Here is a 21,209-nt window from a genome sequence, read left to right on the forward strand (position 1 = left end):
GGTTCCCCTGCACAAGGCAGCAAAGTGAGATGCCAAAAGCATTTTGGAAAGTGATCTTCCAAAATCATTTGAGTTCTCCTAATCCTGTTAATGTATCTATGGATGTTGCAACGTTACAAACATAATCTGTGCTAAATCCAGCCATTGTCCGATGTCAACTGTTTGGCAGCAAGTTGGAGAACCTCCCAGAGCATCCTAGTTTGGTCCTGATGAAGGCAGGGTGCCCAGAGAGTGTACCGCTAAGGCCACTGCCTGCTTTCTCTGGGTCTTCAGAACGCTGCGGGGGCGTTTCTGAGCTGCAGGGGCGGGCAGATACCACGCCTCCCCTCTCCACCTTCTGGTTGGGTACCCAGGCTGGGAGCAGGAACTAAGGCAGAGCTGGCAGCCAGGTGCGAGCACGCTGGTGTCTAGGCGTGGTCCTTGGGCAGGTCTACCACTTCCATCCGTAGGTGCCTACCGCCTCGCCTCGCACTTTCTGGACGGCCTCCGCCGGGCCACCCGTTTGCCCCGCTGCCCCCGCACGCGCCAGCTGCTCCGGGCTTTGGGCCCATCAGGCAACTGCGCACAGTTGGCGGCCCCGCGAGGCGGCGCGGCCTGGGAGGCGGACCGCAGGCGCTCCATTCCCTGAAGCGAGTGTTTCCTGGGCTCCCGCAGCGCAGACCCGGCGCCAGCCTGGGGTCCAGCATCCCTGCCGACCCTTCTGGCAGCAGCGTGAGCGGCACTGCTGCGGGAGCAGTGCGACCGCACCCGTCTCGGCAGTCAGGATGCTGCCGGTGTACCCGGAGGCGAAGCACAACCCGCTGCGCGACTCGAACATCTGCTCGCGCCTGTTGTTCTGGTGAGCGCCCCGCCTGAGTTGTGACACCCCTGCCACAGCGCTTGCGCCTTTCGGGAACATAGGGTTGGGGCAAGTAAGCGCTTTCCGCTGTTGCCCTGGCATATCGGCTTCCGGTGACAATGGGCGGCCCCACGCCGGTTGCTTGGTCCCCGCCTGGGCGCGCGGGGGCGGAGGAGCAGGGCCGGGGAGGGGGGCCTGGCGGCGAGGGCACTGGGCGTCCCTGCCTTTCCTCGCTGCCCCGCCAGCCCGTAGGAGGAGGAGGAGGAGGGGGAGCCGCTGGAGCAGGAGGGGGAGAGGCGGAGAACCAGGCTGCCCAGGGGGAATCTACACCCAGCAGGAGAATGCGCTGCGCCCCCTCCCCGCCCCCTACTCTGTGCTTAGCCTGCTTCCCCAGTACTGCTGGGGAGTTCGCAGTTCTGAACTAAAGCTGCACCCTTTTCCCCTAAGCAAGCAGCTTATGAACAGCTTCCTTTATCTAATTCGTGCCCTGGACCAGTTGCCATCTTCCACTAATGCCCCTGGCCTGTCCTCCGGGGTCGTGGTCACAGGGCAGGAAGTGGGCAGCCCCTCAGCCCGCTGGAGCTCAGGGAGCTGGGCCTGATGGCTCACTCCCCACTTTCTGCTGCTTCTGTGCTCACTTCCTCAGGCCCTTTTCTGCCTCCAGCTCTTAATGTGTCCTGGGTTCTAGGAACTGTCTCTGCTCCTCCTCCTCCCGCCTCAGAAGGTCGGCCCCATTTACTGGGTTCCCTAAATGTCTACACACAGTGAGGTTTGGTGATCTTTGAAGATGTGGGTTGAGGATCAACAGGGGAAGGCCTTGCCCCTCCCCTGCCTCTTCCTCCTCAGCGCCCATCCCTCTGAGGTAGGAGGCAATGTCTCACCTCCTGTGGGCACAGACACTCAGTTTTTTGGGTTTTTTTTTTTTTTTTTTTTGGCCTATCCCTGAGGCATGCTGAAGTTCCCCACACCAGGGTTCAAACCCAAGCCATAGCTGTAAGCTGCAACCAGGGACACAGCCGTGACAACGCTGGATCCTTAACCCACTGAGCCACAAGAGAATTCCCAGCACAGCCGCTCTGACCACTCCAGGACCTGCTGAGACTTTCAGAAATATTTTTCTACATTATGCAGATTCCTATGTTACCAAATAATATTTGTAAAAGTTTGGCCAAGTGTAGCCTCTTTCTTTGCCCCCAGCTAAGGAAACGGGAGGTGCACAGAGGTAAAAACATCTCTGGGCCCAAAGCAGTACAACTTAGTAAGTGGAGAGGATGGAGCTGTCTGAGCTTCCGAGGTTGAGAGATGAATGTGGCCGAGGTCCTTGGAAGGCAGGGGAGGGAGAGTTACATTGAGTTTGAGGAGCTGGTGTGATCCAGGAACAGAACAGGTGGTGCTTATAAAAACTGCATTGTTTCTTAGATTGTGCGGAAATTCTCTTTCTTAAATCTCTTAAGAAGTGCACCTCCAAAGCATATTGCATGCCCTACAGGTGATGGCTTCTTTCCTAGACTTAGCAATCTGGTGTCAGTGTTCCTGCCCAATCTTTTTTTTTTTTTTTTTTTTTTTTTTGGCTTTTTCCTATTTCTTGGGCCGCTCCCTCCACATATGGAGGTTCCCAGGCTAGGGGTCAAATCGGAGCTGTAGCCACTGGCCTACGCCAGAGCCACAGCAACGTGGAATCCAAGCCGCGTCTGCAACCTACACCACAGCTCATGGCGACGCCGGATCATTAACCCACTGAGCAAGGGCAGGGACCGAACCCGCAACCTCATGGTTCCTAGTCAGATTCATTAACCACTGCGCCACGACGGGGACTCCCCGCCCAATCTTTATTTCTGAAGTGTCCCCTGGTTCCTGATAGATTTTTGGCTTGATTGTAGAGAAAAGATTTTGTGTTCTTTGTAGCCAGGTCTTCTGACAGGCCATGATCCTATGCATTGCACTTGCATCTTTTATTTTGGAAGGATATAAATGACTTGGTGTAGCAGCCTCCCTCCTGCCCCTTCTCCCCCAGAGGGGGAAAACAAAATACCTTGATTTGATATAAAATCAGATTAGTAGTAAAATTTTTGACTGCTTGAGGTTATAGAGCCGCTATCTTTCTTTTTTTTCTCTTAACTTTTCAGAGGTCTCTTGTGGCGCAGCAGGTTAAGGATTTGGCATTATCAATCACTACAGGGGCTTGGGTTGCTGCTGTGGCGTGGGTTTGATCCTTGGCCTGGGAATGTCCACATGCTGCAGGTGCAGCCAAAAAAAAAAAAAATTAAAATTTTCCTTTTCACCTGTACCAGGCAGCTCAACTTTTGCTTTGCCCAGGACAGTCCTGGTTTATACTCCTTATCATATTGTATTTATTAACCATACCCTGTTTTACTACTAAGAGTATCTTAGGTTGGATGATAAATAATATGATTGCCCTGATGGAGCTGAAGTTCATATTCCATAAAATGTGCCCCTCCCCTGTGCCATGGATTGTGGGTGGGAGCTTGGACAAGGTCATGGCAGTATTGGCTATACTTTTGCCAAAAGTAATGACTAGTGCAAACCTATTACTATAGCTATCCCACTTGAGCAGGTATTCTCCTAAGGTAACCCTTGACCCGTGGTTTGTGCATGACAGTGATGGCCGTGAAAGCTACAGGGAGAGTGGGTCCTCCCTGAGGTGGCACCTGGCAGGCCCAGTGGGTGGGCGTCTGGGCTGGGTGGTCCTGCTGGGCTGTGGGAGCTGGGGCGACGATGACAGTCATGGGGAAGTCTCTTGTCGTGGTCCAGTCCCAGGGAATATAGGGGTCCCCTGAAGATGTGTGCGAGTCCAGCCAGTGAAGGCACTGAGCTCCAGCAGAGAGGGCCAGCTGAACAGGAAGCTGAGGCCAGGGGACCATGAGGCCCAGGGAAGTCCTGGGTCAGGTGTAGAGACTGGCAGGCCCGCAGGTGACCCAGACCTTCACCGTCTTCGCTCGCTTAGACCATGAGCTGACTGCAGTGCCTTTGCAGTGGGCCAGGAGGAAGAGTGGGCCGTGGACTCCGAGGGCATGGGTGGCTTCCCTGTTGCCCTTGGGCTCTGCAGAGGCTGAGGAAGCCGGATCCACACCCCTGATGGAAGGACCCGGTCTGTTGGCGATTTGAACTCTGTGGTGACTGCCTGCCTGATGACCAGCCCTGTGATCTTGATCTTGGTCCAATTCGACCCCTAGCCTGGGAACCTCTATATGCCATGGGAGCAGCACAAGAAATAGCAAAAAAAAAAAAAAAAAAAAAAAAAGAACAACCTGGAGCCAGCTGGAAGAGGCATTGGCGAGAATAAGAGGGCTGTAATGCTGCATCAGTGTCTTAAGATCCTCAGCTCGCTAAGTGAAACGGAAGGAAATGCATCAAATGCTGCTCTGTGAACACAGGGCCTTTTATTCTAAACTTTCCGTGTTTTCAATGACTTACTCCTCTGGGGAACTGAAGGCACAGCTTGCGTCTGATAGGTGGACCGCAAGAGTCATGACTCCAAGGGACTGGGGACCAAAGGAAGCAATCACGGAGGATTCTGTTCAGGACTTCACACCTGAGCCAAGCTGACCGAACCACACTGAGGCTGGGCCTGATGGAGGGGGCCTAGCTGGTCTGTGCTGAAAGAGTCTTTAGGAGAGGAAAGTGTCTAAAAATTACAACTGTGCTGTGTGGTGACTTTGGGGAAAAAAAGTTAGCAGGTTTTGGGGCGGTTCCAAATGAAGTAGGAACCTTGTTCTGAATAAATTGTTTTTTGTTTTATTTTGTTTTCTTTTTTCGTCCTAAGGCACGTGGAAGTTCCTGGGCCAGGGATCGAACCCATACCTCAGCAGTGATAAAGCCTGGTTCTTAACCTGCTATGCCACAGAGGAACCCCATAAATGAGTTTTTTATGAATTAGGAGAGATAATTGACTTAAATATATGCATCTTCCTGATTTCTTGTGGTGAAAATATCTTTTTTTCTTATCCTTTTTGGGGATATAAAATAAATGGAGTCTGGAGTTCCCTCTGTGGCGCAGCGTGTTAATCCAGCTTGTCCTGTGGCATTGCAGGTTCAATCCCCAGCCTGGCAGAGCGGGTTAAGGATCCAGCATTGCTGCAGCTGTGGTGTAGGATTCAATCCCTGGGAATTTCCATATGCCCCGAGTTCAGCCCAAAAAGAAAAAAAAAAAATGAGGTCACATATTGGGCATATGTGGGCTGATTATTGTGTCAAGTAGCAAGTATTTCGGTTTATCCGGCACTTACTTTGCATCGGGTCTCAGGTGCTTGGGGGAAAGGAGAACAGTAAGGAGGAGGCTGTGGCCCAGTGGGGCTCACATCGTCCCTGAAGGTAGAGGTTCCTCAGATTTCCTGTTTGACTGTGGTCACAGTGGCCAGGCCAGGAGGAGCTCTCTTTGCCTGTGAAAGGCTTTTGCAGAGAACAGCAGCAGCATAAGGCGCCCACCCTCTGGAATGTTTCCCCAAGAACCTTCTCTCAGGTTCTTGAGGTTAATCAGCTTTTGCCTCTCTGAGTACATCCAACACTTTAGATTTCTCATGAATTCTTATTCAAATGGAGTGGGGTTTTTTTGTTTGTTTGTTTTGTTTTTGTTTTTTGTTTTTGCTTTTTAGAGCCACACCTGTGGCATAGGGAGTTTCCCAGGCAAGGGGTGAAATGGGAGCTGTAGCCACCAACCTACACCACAGCAAAGCCAGATCCGAGCTGTGTTTGCAACCTACACCAGAACTCATGGGACCACTGGATCCTAATCTCACTGAGCGAGGCCAGGGGTCGAGGCTGCATCCTTATGGATCCTGGTCAGGCTCATTTCTGCTGTGCCTCGATGCGAACTCATCAAATGGAGATTGTGGTGGAGGCTAGCCCTGGCAGTTCTAGGCAGGGGGAGGCTCAGAGATTCTTGGATGTTCAGCCTGTTTCCCAGCTTTGATCCTGTGGTGATTGAAGAAGGCTGAGGGAATCCTGTCCCCCTCTTCAGTTTTATGCAAAGCCCTGGTGTCATGCAAAGCCAGTCATGCCCTGTGCCCTGTTTCTCTCAGGCCCAATGTCTGTTACATAAATAGCAAAAGGACAGAATTTAAGAAAACTTAACCCTAAGCCCAAGAAAGCTCCACTGCAAACCAGAGCATCTCAGGGTATCTGTGGGATGACTGCCAAGTTCTCTTAGCCTCCTGCAAATTTTGGACAAACACGGTGATATTTGTATACAGCTTTTATAAACACCGCACTGCTAGGTTGTCCAGGGCTGAGGTGATGCAAATGTATGCCGAGGTGTTATAGACAAAGAGTCTGTTAATCATAGCCGCAGTCCCAGTAAACAACTTCCATGTGGACTTTTGTGTGCGAACGGCGTGGCTGGGGATTGTGTGTGAACCTAAGGCCCACGTGTGACCTTCTTGTCTCCTACTCCTGGGCCCGAGGTGGCTGTTCCTGTGCCGTGGCAGTGACCACTTTGTCTCTTCCCAGAAGCCCTCCCTTCCTCCAGGCAGATGATTCCCAGCCCTGGCTGAGGGCCAGAGTTGTCCTGTGGGGAAGAAGCCAGCCTCCCAGGGAGGCATCATTGCAGGCGTCACTGCAGACTGATGGCAGTGGGTCATGTCCATGGGATCATGTGTTCATGAACGTACAGTGTTTCTGGGAACCACACTGGTCACAGGGGTTACAGCGTGAGCCCCACTCTGTCACGGAGATGGCGCTGCTAAGGGCAGTGTCTGCACAGTGGGCAGCTGTCCACACCAGTGTTGTGCAGACATGAGGTTGCAACCCATCAGTGGGTAAGGAAATCAATTTTAGTGAACTTAGTGTTTCTTAAAATAGTTTAAATATATGGTATAATATTACACAGTATTTACCATTTTTACGTATATAGGTGAGTGGTATTAATTACAATACATTCTTACACAACCATCATCACATCAACAGAATTCTCTTTCTATAAAGCAGAAACTCTGTACCCATTACTACAACCCCCTCACCCAATCCCCTGGCTGTCATTGTTCTTCTTTTTTGTCTTTTTTTCTGGGGCTGCACCCGAGGCAGGCTAGGGGTCTAATCGGAGCTATAGCCACCGGCCACAGCCACAGCCACAGCAACAGTAATGTGGGATCGGAGCTGCTTCTGCGACCTACACCACAGCTCATGGCAACGCTGGGTCCTTAACCCACTGAGCGAGGCCAGGGATCGAACCCACAACCTCATTGGTTCCTAGTCGGATTCATTAACCACTGAGCCACAACGGGCAGTCCTCCTTGTTCTACTTTCTGTCTGTATAATTTTGATTCTTTTGGGGACTTCTTGTGAGATTGATCATAATGACCTTAAGGTTCATCTGTGTTGTAGCACGTGTCAGAACTTCCTTTTTTTTTTTTTTTTTTTTCTCTCTTTCTTTTAGGGCTGCACCCACGACATATGGAAGTTCCCAGGCTACGGGTCAAATCAGAGCTGCAGCTGCTGGCCTATACCACAACCACAACAATGCAGATCCTTAACCCACTGAGCAAGGCCGGGGATCAAATCTGCATCTTCATGGATACTAGTGGATTCTTAACCAACTGAGCCACAGTGGGAACTCCTAGAATTCCCACCCTCCTTTTATTTTTGCTTTTTAGGGCCACACCCTCAGCATATGGAGATTCCAAGACTGGGGGTCCATTTGGAGGTATAGCAGCTGGCCTACACCACAGCCACAGTAATGCGGGATCCGAGCTACATCTGTGACCTACACTACAGCTCACAGTAACGCCAGATCCTTAACCCACTGAGTGAGGCCTGGGATTGAACCCACAACCTCATGGTTACTAGTCGGATTTGTTCTGCTGTGCCACAATGGGAACTCCCAGAATTTCCTTTTTCAGGGTAAATAATATTCTGTGTCTGTGTCTACCATACTTTATCCACTCCTTGGACACTTGAGTAGCCTCCACCTTTTGGCTGCTGTGAAGAATGCTCCTGTCATTATAGATATACCATGATTGACGTTTCCTTTATAACAGTAGGGCAGGATAGAAAATATCCAAGTGGCATAGAAAAATCAGGGGAAACGGGTACTCAGTGTGGGCAGACCCTGAGTGCTCAAGAGCGTTTTAGAATGTGGATTTTTATGGGAAATTTTCTTACTTCTTTTAGCTATTATTTAAAAAAATATTGATATGTACCACACCAGACAAGTTTGTTGTTATGATCTTGTGTGTGGGCTTCCAGTTAGTGACTTTAGGGATGAAATGATAGGTACAAAGGACATCTGAGGACATCTGCCATGGAAATTACCCCTGGAACCAAGGAAGTGAGGTGTGCTGGAGAGTTCCAAGAGGCTCCATGAAGGAGCTGGCACTTGAATAGGTGTCATCAGTTAAGCCGGCTTTTAAAAAGGGGGCGGTCGGAACACTCACTCATTGCTGATGGGAATTCAAAATGGGGCAGCTGCTTTGGCAGTTTCTTCCAAAACTGAACATACACTTTTTATGTAATTCGGCCTTTCCTCTTTTTGGCATTTATCCAAACTCTGGAGACGGTAAAAAGATCAGTGGTTGACAGGGGTTGGAGGGAGGGAAGGATAAACAAGGAGAGCACGGAGATTTTTAGGGCAGTAACATTACTCTGTGAGGTATAATAATTTAGATACACGTCCTTACGTGTTTGTCAAAACCCATGGATTGCACAACAAGAGTGAACTAAAGTAAACCATGAACTTTGGGTGATGATGGATGTTTCAGTGTAAGTTCATCAGTCATAGATAGCATCAGTTACCATCTCTGTTGACGGAGGTTGGTCAGGAGGGAGGTTGTGTGTATGTGGGGCAGTGGGTATACAGGAACTCTCTGTACTTTTTGCTCAGAGTTGCTGTGAACTTAAAAAACTGCGCTAAGATTGTTTTTATTTGGAGTTCCTGGGTGGCTTAGTGGTTAAGCATTTGTCATTGATGTAGCTCAGGTCTGATCCTTGCCTGGGAACTTCCTCATTCTGCAGGGATGGCCAAAAAAGAAAGCAAAGTCTATTTGAAACAAAGGCTAAAGACTGGGGCTGGGGAATAGACGGAGTGTTGGTGTGTGTGTTGAGGGGATAAGATGGCAGCTAGCCTGGCCACGAGAAAGGGTTCCTGTTGACGAGGGATATGGACTGGACAAGCAGGTGGGGGCCACTGCAGATGGGCAGGCACTCACACAGGTGATGCCGGTACCGAGGCACAGCTTTGTGAGCACTTGAGATGACATATCTCCTAAGTTAGCCTAAATGCACAGATGTTTATTTTCCATGGACTGATAAACCCTGAGCAGCCTGTGACAACATCAAGGTAACTTACTAGATTCTGTGAGTTCTTTAGCTTTGAGTTAGTTGTCTTATTATTATTATTTTGCTTTTTAGGGCTGCACCCATTGGCATATGGAGGTTCCCAGGCTAGGGGTAGAACTCCAGATCTGAGGTGCGTCTGTGACCTACACCACAGCTCATGGCAATGCCAGATTCTTAACCCACTGAGCAAGGCCAGGGATCACAACCTCATGGTTCCTAGTCAGATTCGTTTCTGCTTTGCCACGATGGGAACTCCTAGGTGTCTTTTTAACTAAGAAAATGTGAATTGCATGTTCACATGCATCGAATTCAGCATCTAGAACAGTTCTTTGATTCAGGTAAGGTAGTTTCTTTCCTATGGTTTGTGGTTTTAGGAATCCCAACGAGTGGCATGGGAGGCTTGCTGGGTTAGGCACTCGTGCTCTTTACTCTCAGGAGGGACCCCTGGAGCCTGGAAGCCAGAGCTCTGTCATCCCTCCTGGGGGATGGAGCCTCACAGTTTGGGAGAAAGCGTTTGATTGGCCCCCCATTCAGGGGCGAGTCCCACCAGATACTCAGGGGCTCGGAGGGGTCTTGGTCAGGATTGAGTCCTGTACCTAGTGGTGGCCATGCATGCTGTGCTAAGTAGACAGGTTGTTACCTGCTGGTGGTGAGGTCCCTTCCTTGTTAGTTACAACCAGTACTGATTTAATCCTTCAAAACCCTGGGAGTTGGCCAGCACGAGTAATATTTTCCTTGTGATTCCTTGCTTTATTCTGTGTTACTGAATTGTGTGCAGATGTGTCAATTAAGGAATTAGGGCAGTTATCATGCGGAATGGTTGTAGTATGGGAAGAAGTTTTGGGAAGATGTGTGGTGATAAGGTAGGGGGCTGTGACCGTAGGATTAATGGGCCAGTCTATTTCTTGCCTACTTAGTGGTAAAGCTCACAGATGTATACTTTTGTTTTAGAAGGAAATTGAGACCTAGAGATACTGGTCATGGAAATGCTGAACTGGGGTGGAGAAGGGGAAGGGCCACATTTGAGGCCCTGGATCCTCAGAACCACTGCTGCTACTAGAATGCAGTATTCTGGCTCCTAGACTGTTTTTTGTTTGTCTTTTTAGAGCTGTACCAGTAGCAAATGGAAGTTCCCAGCCTAGGTGTTGAATCGTAGCTGTGACTCTCGGCCTACACCACAGGCACAGCAATGCAGGATCCGAGCTGTGTCTGTGACCTACACCGAAGCTCATGGCAACGCCAGATCCTTTAACCCACTGAGCGAGATGAGGGGTCGAACCCTAGTCCTCATGAATATGGTTGGGCTCATTACCACTGAGCCACAGTGGGAACTCCATGGACTGGGGTTCTTTAGAGGTGCCAGGTGTTGAGGGTTTGAAAAATCTGAAGTTCAATCTCTCTCATTTCTTCTTTGATAATTCGTAGACACTCATTTATTCAACAGATAATTCTTGGGCATCTCCTCTGCACCCATATTGTCCCCAGAATAATGCAATAAATAAGAGAAATGTGGTCTCTGCCTTATGGGTTATTATTGTCCGGCTTTGGAAATTTTCTAACTCTGCCCAAATCAGTTAAATAGTGTTAATCTTTGGGCTATCTCTGCATGTTAATTATTATCGTTTGAATAATGCACAATGGATGTGAATAGGGTCTTGGGGAATCCTCTTCACAGTTACTGTTTTTTCCTTTTAACGTTAATAAATAATTTGCAGAGAGATAATTTGCGATTATGTAAATATCGTGTTCCACTAGTTTTAACTTCTGTTGATAAATTTCTAACTCTGTGGTTCCTTTTATGTTTGTTTGTTTGTTAGAGCTTTCCCTTCTCTCCTGTTTACATGGCAGTACAGACTCCTGGAGTCTTTCATTATTTAATGGGTTGTCATTCATTGCCATGTATTTGTCGTGATGCTGACAGTATCCCAGGTTTGGGTAGTGAGAGCCATTCAAGCTGGCTTCTCTGTCTTTCTACACATCCTCACAATTCCTGAGCGCTTCCTCACTTGATGGTGCAAGAGGTCCCAGGTCCATCATGGACCTCTGCCTGTGGGTCTTGGTCTCTTGATAGCGATGCTGTGGGTGGGCATGCCTGGGGTGCTGCTCACCTGGGCCTGTACTGGTTCCGGCAGCCCCCACAGACAAGGCCCTTTTGGAGCCAGTGTTGTGGCTGACAGGCCCTGGTGGCTCTTATGATTGTGAGATAGGTTTCTGCAACAACCATCAGGGAACTTTGAAATGTTCAGAGTTCAAGGTTTATCAGTCCCGTGTTGTGGAGGGTTCAAGGCACACCTGGATAGAGAGAGTATGTGTGAGTAAGCGTGGGCTTGGTGTCCTGCCCCTTTGGGGTCAAGGGCAGGATGCCTAACATTTCTGCGTTCACTTTCTGCCGGTGAATTTAAAATATAAGAGCAGGAATTAAGGTGCAGGAAAGGAGAAGCAAGCAGTCAGTGAGATGATCTGTTCTAGGTCCACCAGAGATTTCTAAAAATGGGAACTTCAGAGTTCCTGTCATGGCTCAGTGGAAATAAACCTGACTAGGATCCATGAGAACATGGGTTCAACCCCTGAACTTGCTCAGTGGGTTAAGGATCTGGTGTTGCCATGAGCTGTGGTGAGGTTGCCGACATGGTTCACATCCCATATGGCGTAGGCTGGCAGCTATAGTTCCAATTTGACCCCTAGCCAGGAAATTTCCATATGCTGCACCTGCGGCCCTAAAAAAAAATAGCAAAAAATAAGAAAGAAAGAAAGAAAGAAAGAAAGAAAGAAAGAAAGAAAGGAGAGGAGAGGAGAGGAGAGGAGAGGAGAGGAAAAGAAAACTGGGAACTTCATGGGCGGGGTGGCCTTTTGTCTTTATCTAGTTGTGAGGCTGGCATGTGTTCATGGAGATGGATGTCTTTGAAGCGCGTGTCTCCAAAGCCTAATGACAGGCACTTACATTAAAGTCAAAGAAGCTAATTATCAGGTGCTTACACAGACCTTGGGACCAGCCATTTCTTCAGGAGCCTTGCTTCGTCTTAGGAAGGGTGTTAAAAAACCAAGGAGTGGGTGAAAGGTGCCCAAAGGCGCAGATTCCAGGTATAAAATAAGCAAGTCATGGGATGTGGTGTCCAGTGTGGTGACTGGGGTTAATCACGCTGTGTTACACACATGAAAGCTGCTAAGAGAGTACTTCCTAAAAGTTCTCAATACAAGGAAGAAAAATATGTTAAAAAAATAAGACCCGAAGATCTGGGGTCTGGAATTCCCTCTCTTTTAGGGCCTTTCAGCCTGTAGAGCTAGGGACTCTGTGTGTGTGCGTGCGTGTGCGTGTGTGTGGAAGTAAATAACTAATTTCCCTCCCATATCTCTGTATATTTAAAATGTGGACCTTCTTGTTTTTCTTGGCCTCACCTGTCGTTCCCAGGCCAGGCACCAAGTCAGAGACTCAGCTGTGACCTACACCACAGCTGTGGAAATGCCAGATCCTTAATCCCTTGCGCCAGGCCGAGGGTCGAACCTGAACCTTCCAGAGAAAACACTGGCTCTTTAACCCGCTGTGCCACAGCAGGAACTCTTAGACCATTTTAAGGCAAAGCCCATGAATGTAGGATTCTAATTAGACAGAGATGCCTGGTTTGGATGCATGTCTTTCTCCTTTTCTCTCCATTTTAACAGCTGGCTAAACCCCCTGTTGCGAGTTGGCTACAAGCGGAGGTTAGAGGAAGATGACATGTACTTGGTGCTTCCAGAAGATCGCTCCGCGCGCCTTGGAGAAGAGCTGCGAGGGTGAGCAGCAGGCAGCCAGGCGCAGGGGAGGAAGAGGGAGCAGGTCTCCGTGTGGCTGGTGGTGGGAGTGGGCTCTGCCTTCCCCTGGGCTCTCCTGGAGCCCCCTTCCCCGGACCCTGCACGCTCGCCCCTGCCCCTCAGGCGGAGCCCGGGCTGAGCCGACTCTGGAGGCTGGGGACCCCGTGTGTCCTGGGTGCTTGTGGAAGAGGAGGGGCCCGCAGCCAAGGCCCTGGATGCCGGGCTCTGTCCCCGAGGGGGTGTCCCTGGAGGAGCTCGGCTGCCTTCCTGGGCTGCTCCTGTGCTGTGAGTCCAGCCGAGCTTGGCAGGCACGTGTGTCCTGAGACTGGGCCTCTTTCCCTCAAAGCCTGTTGTTCTGGTGCTTCAGGTTCTGCATCGTTCTGCCTTCAGGAGCCTGCAAGCCATTAGCCAGCCCCTCGGGGACAGTCACAGAGGGCCCTGCAGTAGAGGCTTGTCTCCACGCCGCCCCTCCCTCATGCTCCCTGTGGTGGGCAGGCTGTCCTTTACTGTGCTTTGTGTATCCTCGCAGGTACTGGCATCGAGAAGTTTCGAGAGCTGAGAAAGACGCACAGGAGCCTTCTTTAACAAAAGCCATCATCAAGTGTTACTGGAAATCCTATTTAGTTTTGGGAATTTTTACGTTTCTTGAGGTAAAGCTTTTGCATACAGTGCCTTGCTATTCAGTGTATGTGGATCAATCCTGAGATGGACGGGGTGGAGGGGAGAGAGGCCAGCAGTTGAAGGTCTGAGGATAAGTCTTGTCTAGGGATGATGATGGAGCTCAGCGGTTGTGTTTGTGTTTAGAATGCACAGATGCTTAAAGGCCTGGATCTCCTGGGGATTGCTGTTTTTCTTTACCTGATTAAAACACAATGTCATGGAAGGATGGCACTGAAAGGAAAGGCCATTTGATACCATGTTAAGACACTGTTGGTGCTTAATAAATAATGTAAATGCTAAGAGTGATCCTTGACCGAAACAAGATCCTACAACCTCAAGGAGTATGTGCCCTGTGGTTTGGGGGAAGTAAACTTGGACCAGAGCTCAGAATAACGACATTTTATTGGTGTTCAGAAATAATTAACTTCACCAGGTCATATCTGATAAACACTTTCCTAAGAAGGGGCGTCACCTCTGTCCTTCCAGGGGAGCAGAACTGGGGCCCTGGATCTGGGCTGAAGCTGCCCAGAGCTCCCAGGAGCACTCCCTTCCCTATGGACCGGGTACCCCAAACCCCAGCTCCCTGTGGGGGGAGCTCCAGCTTTACCATGAATTCTGTGTCCCACCCATTCTGGTTTCTGTCCCTGGTTGTCAGCGGTGTTGCTGGTTGCAGGGGGAGGCTTGGCAGCCTGGCGTTTGCAGCGTGTGTAGGAAGGGGTGTCCAGAGGGAGACCAAAGCCTGAAGCTGGGAGGTCTGTGACCACTGTGACCCTGAAGAGTCTGGGTCAAGGTCCCCAGTGAGACTGCTCCCCCCGGGGCACAGTGCCAGTCAGCCGGCCTGTTGTGGGCTGTGGCTGCAGGGTGTCTGCTGCACCTCCTCCTGGTGGCTCATGCTCTCTGTGGTACCTTTGTGCTGCCTTAGGGACATGGGCAGCCTGTGGGTGTGACAGCAAGTGGGACAGAGGGGCAGCTGCCAGGAAAGGGCTGTTTAGCTGGAGAAGGTAGTGAGTTGTCGTCAGTACATTTTGTTGGGCGAGGAGGGTGGGCAGGGGTTTGTAGGTGGGGGTGTGGCTCTTGTCCTGAAGGGCCCTGTGGGCAGAGGGTGGCCAGGTAGGTGAACCTGCCCCCACACTGAAGAAACCAGAGACTCTGTCAGCTCCCAGGTGACTGATGGTGCTGGGAGTCTGAGTTCTCACTGATGACAAAGGTGGGCTGACCATGTGCCAGAGGGTGGGGACAGGTGCAGGGGCAGAGTGTCACCTTTGAGAGGACACAGAGCCCCCAGGTACCGCAGTGCTGTGTAAAGGGCAGTGTTGATCCCACAGTTGTCCAGCCCAGTGATACTCACTGCTGGGGTCCAGGAAGAACAGCCCGGGGCTGCACAAAGTGGCCACTGGTAGAGTGCTGGCCCCTCTTTCAGAGGGTGGTTGTTGGGCGGTCATGGCAGGAAGGTGGGGAGTGGAGGACCTGAGGGTTCATCTCAGTAGTAGTCCTAGCAGTACTCTAGCAGTAACAGGGGCTCATCTCTACAGTACTAGTAGTACTTTTAGCAGTACCAGCTGCTTATACTCCCTAGTAATACTAACAGTACTCGTGGTAATGTAGGTTCATCTCAGTTACAGTGTATTTGTGGTGGCAGCAGGACTGTTAGCAGTTTAGTAATAACAATTTTAAGTAGTCACCAACTGTTATGAGCACTTTCCATGGAATGTCACTTTTGTTTCTTTGGCTTAGTCCATGAAATCCTTGGTGTTATGTTACCCCCACTCTAGAAGAGAGGACACTGAGTACACGTGGTTACATGTGTGCCTGCAGTTACACGAAGCATAAAGGACAGATGAGCCTGACCATCTAAGGACTGATGGCTTGTCCAGGGTCAGGGAGGCGCGTCCTGAGAGCTTCGTCTCCAGGGTCTCAGACACCTGCACCCTGAATTGGCCTCAGGGTAATAAACAGGGTGCTGAGAACTCCTGGGAGCAGGGGCTCAGATTGGGGATCATAAATGAGGGTGGAATCCAGGCGACCACATCCTCTGGGTGCTGGAAGTGCCGAGAGTGTGACACTGGCAGCAGCATCGTGCTGGGTTCACAGGGGTCAGGAGCCTTTAGGAAGAAGCCACCTTTCCTCCTTTCCATCCCAACGTGGGTGAGCTGTGGCGGCCCAGGTGAGCTATGTCTACACGTCCATTCGCACACTTGTGACACCGTTACACACCAGCTCGTTGAGATGGACCCGTGGGAAGGCAGTGGGTCTGGGGTGGTGACTGTGTTGGGACATTGATGATCTGGGCACAGGCCGAGTCCTCTCTGTTGTTACTTAGTGAGAGCACGTGGCTGCTTGCTGAAGGAGGTGTCTCTGAATCTGGGGATGCATTTGCTCATCAGGATTGAGAACCCCAGATCAGCCCCTGGGTGTGGACATTGCTTCTGTCCTTTTGTCTGAATCCACTTTCCCATTGCCTCAGGCCTGAGGTCTTAGGGTGACAGCTGGGTGGGACCAGGCAGTTCCTGGGTGGGTAGCAGATAAATTAGTGTGACGTGAAGCTGATCTTTCTCCCAGGAGGGTGCTTGCTTGTTTTGGCTGTTAAGGCCAATGTTGTGATGACTCCCAGGCAGTGTGCTGTGACCACAGACAGCACAGGCGTGGCCTCCCCCAGCACTACTGGCAGCGCCCACGGGAAGAGGAAGGTGATACCAGTTGAGGACCAGGCTTTTAGTGTTAGGATTTTGAAATATGAAAACCTCTGTTCTATGAGAATTGAGAATGACAGTAACGCTCAGAGAAGCGAGTACCAGGCTGATGTTGACCTGGAGCTCCTGGAGGCCACCCCTGATGAGAACAGATCAGCCAGCGAGCTCCTGGCAGGCCTGGCCCCTGTGTGCACCTCCACGGGGACTGCAGGTGGGGAGGACAGGTCTCTACCTGCCCAGGACCCTCAGGGTGGCGAGGAGGAGCCTTCAGCTGCTTCATGGGCCAGAGACACACAGGTCACCTCCCCACATCATCTGGGGCCTTCTCTCTGAAGCTGCTGGTAGGGAAGTGGGGTGACCTCACAGAGCCAGTGTGGTTCCCCCAGGCCCTTCCCCTTAGAGGGGAGGAGTGGCCGGGGTTGCGTCCTATTCCTGTGACCTTTAGAAATAGCCCGGGCTTTTCTGGTCACTTGGCCTTTGTCCAAGGCCACGCTTGCTGATTGTCTCTGGTCCAGGTGGAGGCTGTAGGAAGGCACGTGTTTGTGGAAATCTTCCCTCTGGAGCTCAGCTGATGGGCAGGAAGGAAGCAGACCCTCTGAGTCTACAGGGAGCTTTGTGCCTCGATTCATGGCTCGTTCCCCAAGAGCTGCCCTGGGCTTTGCGTTTATTCCCCAACCCTTTCTTCCAAGTGTCCCTCACTCCCCTCTGCCCAGGAGGTTGAGGAGTGGCTGCTGGTGGCAGAGACACTGTGGGCCCTGAGCAGCCCCTGAGGACCACGCAGCAAGGGAGGGGTGAAGGAGCACTGAGCAAAGGGAACAGGGGCCCTGCAGGGCAGACCTGCTGTGCACACCTGCTGGTTCCTGAGCACATAGCATTAGCCACTAGATGTGAGTGGTGTCCACAGTGACTGAGTCATAATGGGGGCAGTGCTTTCCAATCCATTTTCCTTATCTTTTTTTAAAGCTTTATGTAAGTTTTAATTGTGGAATCAAAATTTTTTAAAAATTGAATTACAATTGACTTGCATTTCAGATGTACAAACATAGTGATTCAATATTTTTATACATTAGAGAATTTTGACTGATAAGTGTAGTTACCACACAAAGCTATTCCAATATTATTGACTCTATTTCCTCTACTGTGTATTATAGCCACGTGACTTATTTATTTTATGATTGGGAGTTTATACCTCTTAATCTCCTTCACTTATTTCACTTGTCCCCCATCCCCTCAATCCATTTTAAGGAGTCAGGAAATAGGTGACTCATTTTTCAAGATTGCACTCAGAAAGGTTAGTTTTTTTTTTTTTTTTTTTTTTTTTTTTGGCTTCACCCACAGCATGTGGAAGATGCAGGCCAGCGATCCCGCTGCAGTGACAATGCTGCATCCTTAACGCACTGCACCACAAGGGAGCTCCATAATGGTCAGGAATTTTAAGAATATGCTTAGAAGTGAAACGGTTAATCACTGTCTGGAAAAGCTGGCTTTTATGAATGAGGTTTCTCAAGAGGTCATGTTCTCCATGATCACCTCTCAGCAGCAAATGAGTTTTCCAAGCTTGTGCCATTAAGAATCGAGTAGCTTTCTTCCCAGGACTTCTGTGTAGTAAATGATCATAGCTTACACTTGTTTTTATGCTGGTTTCAAAGCACTCTGAGCTGTTATATATCATTTAGTTTTCTCAGGATTCCTTCGAAGTAAAGAAGGCAGGTATTTCCATGGATAAGGACCTGGAGGCGCACGAGGGCTTGTGATGGGCTTGGAGTCATCATCATCCGATGGCTGATCTGGTTTCTGAAGCAAAATGTTCTGATGCCTAGGCCAGTTTTCCATGAATTCTATCTTTCGCTTTTTAACAAATTTCTATTGAAGTATAATTGATTTACAGTGTTGTCATAGTTACAGGTTTATGTCACAGCGCACATATTTCTATACTATTTTTTAGGTTCCTTTCACTTATAGGTCATTACTGAGCTATACAGTAGGTCCTTGTTGGTTGTCTATTACATGTATAATCGTCTGTATCTGTTAATCCCAACCTCGTAATTTACCCTTCCCTCCACTCTCCTTTCCTTTTGGTAACCATTGGTTGTTTGTTTTCTATGTTTCTGAGTCTCTGCTTTGGAAATAAATTCATTTCTTCTTTTTTTTTTTTTTAGATTCTGCATATTAGCAATGTCATATATTTGTCTTTCTCTGATAATCTCTGGGTCCTTGATGGGGGACAAGGGACCTCACACATGGTAACTAGAGGGAGGAAGTAGGCTGTGGGTGGAGTGGCTGTTTCACAGGGTGGGTAAGTGTTGCTATTCCTTTGCCTTTCACATTGGGATAGAAAATTGCTTTTCTCAAGTTTTACTCAGGTCATAGCCCCCATGCCTCTCATCTCATTGGTTTAGGATTTGATTTTTGTCTTGGGGGATAGATGGCAGATAGTGTTTCTCCCAAACCAGCACCTGCAGCGTATGTTGGATGGAGAGCCATGGAAGACATCATTTTTTAGCTTGGCCTATGGCATGTTTAACTTTTGATTCCGGGGAACATCCCAGCTTCTAGGAGGTAAAGACATAACCCCCCCAACCCAGCCCTCCAGAACTGAGAGCCTGGGAGCCTCCCAAGCCTGGTTTCTTTGTGATTCACCAAGAAAATCTGGGCTCCATTCTCTTGATCTACTGACACATGAACCTCAGGTAGGGAAGGATTGGATCTGTGTTTGTGCCAAAGTCTCAGTTCATAAAGGCTCTTAAAGCAGGAGGCGATGGCAAGAGTGTGTCTCCTGTACATGAGCCACCTGGACTTCCTGTTGGCTGGGGCCTTGAGTGCACAGGGGACAGGGACAGGCTGCCAGCGGGGCGCCTTCACATGGAAGCAAATTTCTCACCGTTCTTGTGCCGCCTTTTTCCGTCTTCATCTTAGGCCAAGACTCACTTGGTATTTTGTCAAGTGTGTTCTAAAGCACTGGTTATGGTATTTATTGGGCATCCCCAGTGTACTGAGCACAGTGTACTAAGGCTTCATCGTCTTTGAATGTAAAAAATTGGTTTGAGGTTAAAACTGCCTTCTGCTTGTCTCATAGAAGATAGCAGATCTGCATATTTTTTTCCCTAGATTAGCTATGAATGTAGCATATTGTCAAAGTGTCTTTTTGATACATTAATAACAAAAGTACAGCTTGTGTTAAGAAAAACCAGTATGCCTTGAATTTCTCAATATGACTTTTTTCTTTCAGGAAGGCACCAGAATAGTTCAGCCTGTCCTTTTGGGGAAAATTATTAGTTATTTGGAATACTATGATCCCAGTGATTCTGCCGCCTTCCACGAAGCCTTGGCCTACGCCACAGGGCTGAGCGTCTGCGTGCTCACCTGGGCCTTTCTGCACCACTTGTACTTCTATCACATTCAGCGTGTGGGGATGAGGCTGAGGGTAGCCGTGTGCCACATGATTTACCGCAAGGTAAGTGTCATTGTCACCAAAGCGTGTACTTCCTCTGAAGCATCAGAGGTATTTTGGGAAAGTTCTCTGTAAATGAACAGTTTTGGGAGTTCCTGTCATGGCTCAACAGTCAGTGAACCTGACTAGCATTCATGAGAACACAGGTTCAATCCCTGGCCCCGCTCAGTGGTTTAAGGATCTGGTGTTGCTGTGAGCTATGGTATAGGTTGCAGCTCGGATCTGGCGTTGCTGTGCCTCTGGCATAGGCCAGTGGCTACAGCTGCGATTGGACCCGAGCCTGGAACTTCCATATGCTGTGGGTGTGGCCCTAAAAGAGACAAAAAGACCAAAAAAAAAAAAAATTGTAACTGGGATCATTTACCCGTTATTAGAGAAGCTTGCTATTTGCCTTAAGGCAATTTTGTTATTGTTTAACCTAATTTTACCAGCAAATAATGAAAAGTTTTGTATTGAGATCAGGTCAGGGCTGCCTTTGATAGCTTTTAGCCACACATTGTTGCATGGTACCCACTGAATTTGTAACAAAATATAATTTGAAAGTAAGTATTAAAAGTATGGCGTTGGAGTGCCCATAGTAGCTCAGTGGGATAAGAACCTGATTAGTATCCATGAGGCTGCAGGTCTGATCCCTGGTCTTGCTCAGTGGGTTAAGTATCTGGCGTTGTCGCAAGCTGCGGTGTAGGTTGCAGATGCAGCTTGGATCTGGTATTTCTGGGGTTATGGTGTAGGCTGAAGCTGCAGCTCTGATTTGACCTCTATGTGCTGTAGGTGTGGCGTAAAAAGAAAAAAGAAGAAAAAGAAATAAAAATATCAAATTGATTTTCAGTGTTTTCATGCCTAAATTTGATAGTGGTGTTTATGGAAATTTTGTTTTTGGTGTTCATTAAAACCTTTGTTTACATGAAACTTGTATTTAAAGTGAACGTCGGTGATTGAATCTATAAAATGAAATCTAGTAGAAAAGAATGTTTTGGGGAAGGGTATGATTCTATCTTTAAATGACATTTAATATAACTGCCTGTTCAACATAATTGCATTAACTAAAGAATAATATAAATGAGATCTGTTGTGAATACAGACTCCCTCACTATATTCTATAGCTATGATTGCTTTTAGTAGTATTAAAAAAATAGTGACTGTTTGGGATGAAACTTGAAATTTTGCATCATTTTTAGTAATTTTGGAGAGAATTTGTTGCTATTCATCCAAGTTATTTTCTTTTTTTAATAATTATTTTTATTTTTTCCATTATAGCTGGTTTACACTGTTCTATCGATTTTCTACTCTCAGCAAGGTGACCCAGTCGCACATACATATTTGTCTTCTTTTTCTCACATTATCATGCTTCATCATCAGTGACTAGATACAGTTCCCAGCGCTACACAATAGGATCTCATTGCTTATCCAATCCAAAGGCCATAGTTTGCATCTATGAACCCCCAGATTTCAGTCCACCCCACTCCCTCCCCACTTGGCAACCACAAGTCTG

General features: G+C 48.9%; 1 protein-coding gene across 1 annotated transcript in view; it reads left to right on the forward strand.

Moving 5' to 3' along the window:
• The window catches only part of LOC110255845 (multidrug resistance-associated protein 4-like), a 131,054-nt gene continuing 110,185 nt past the window's right edge, over positions 341 to 21,209 (forward strand). The window contains 4 exon segments of the mRNA XM_021065788.1: positions 341 to 838; positions 12,788 to 12,898; positions 13,446 to 13,566; positions 19,496 to 19,720. Coding sequence (XP_020921447.1) covers positions 765 to 838; positions 12,788 to 12,898; positions 13,446 to 13,566; positions 19,496 to 19,720 — 531 coding nt within the window. The 5' untranslated portion in view covers positions 341 to 764.

Source organism: Sus scrofa, chromosome 11, assembly GCF_000003025.6.
Source record: "Sus scrofa isolate TJ Tabasco breed Duroc chromosome 11, Sscrofa11.1, whole genome shotgun sequence".
Lineage (NCBI taxonomy): Eukaryota > Metazoa > Chordata > Mammalia > Artiodactyla > Suidae > Sus > Sus scrofa.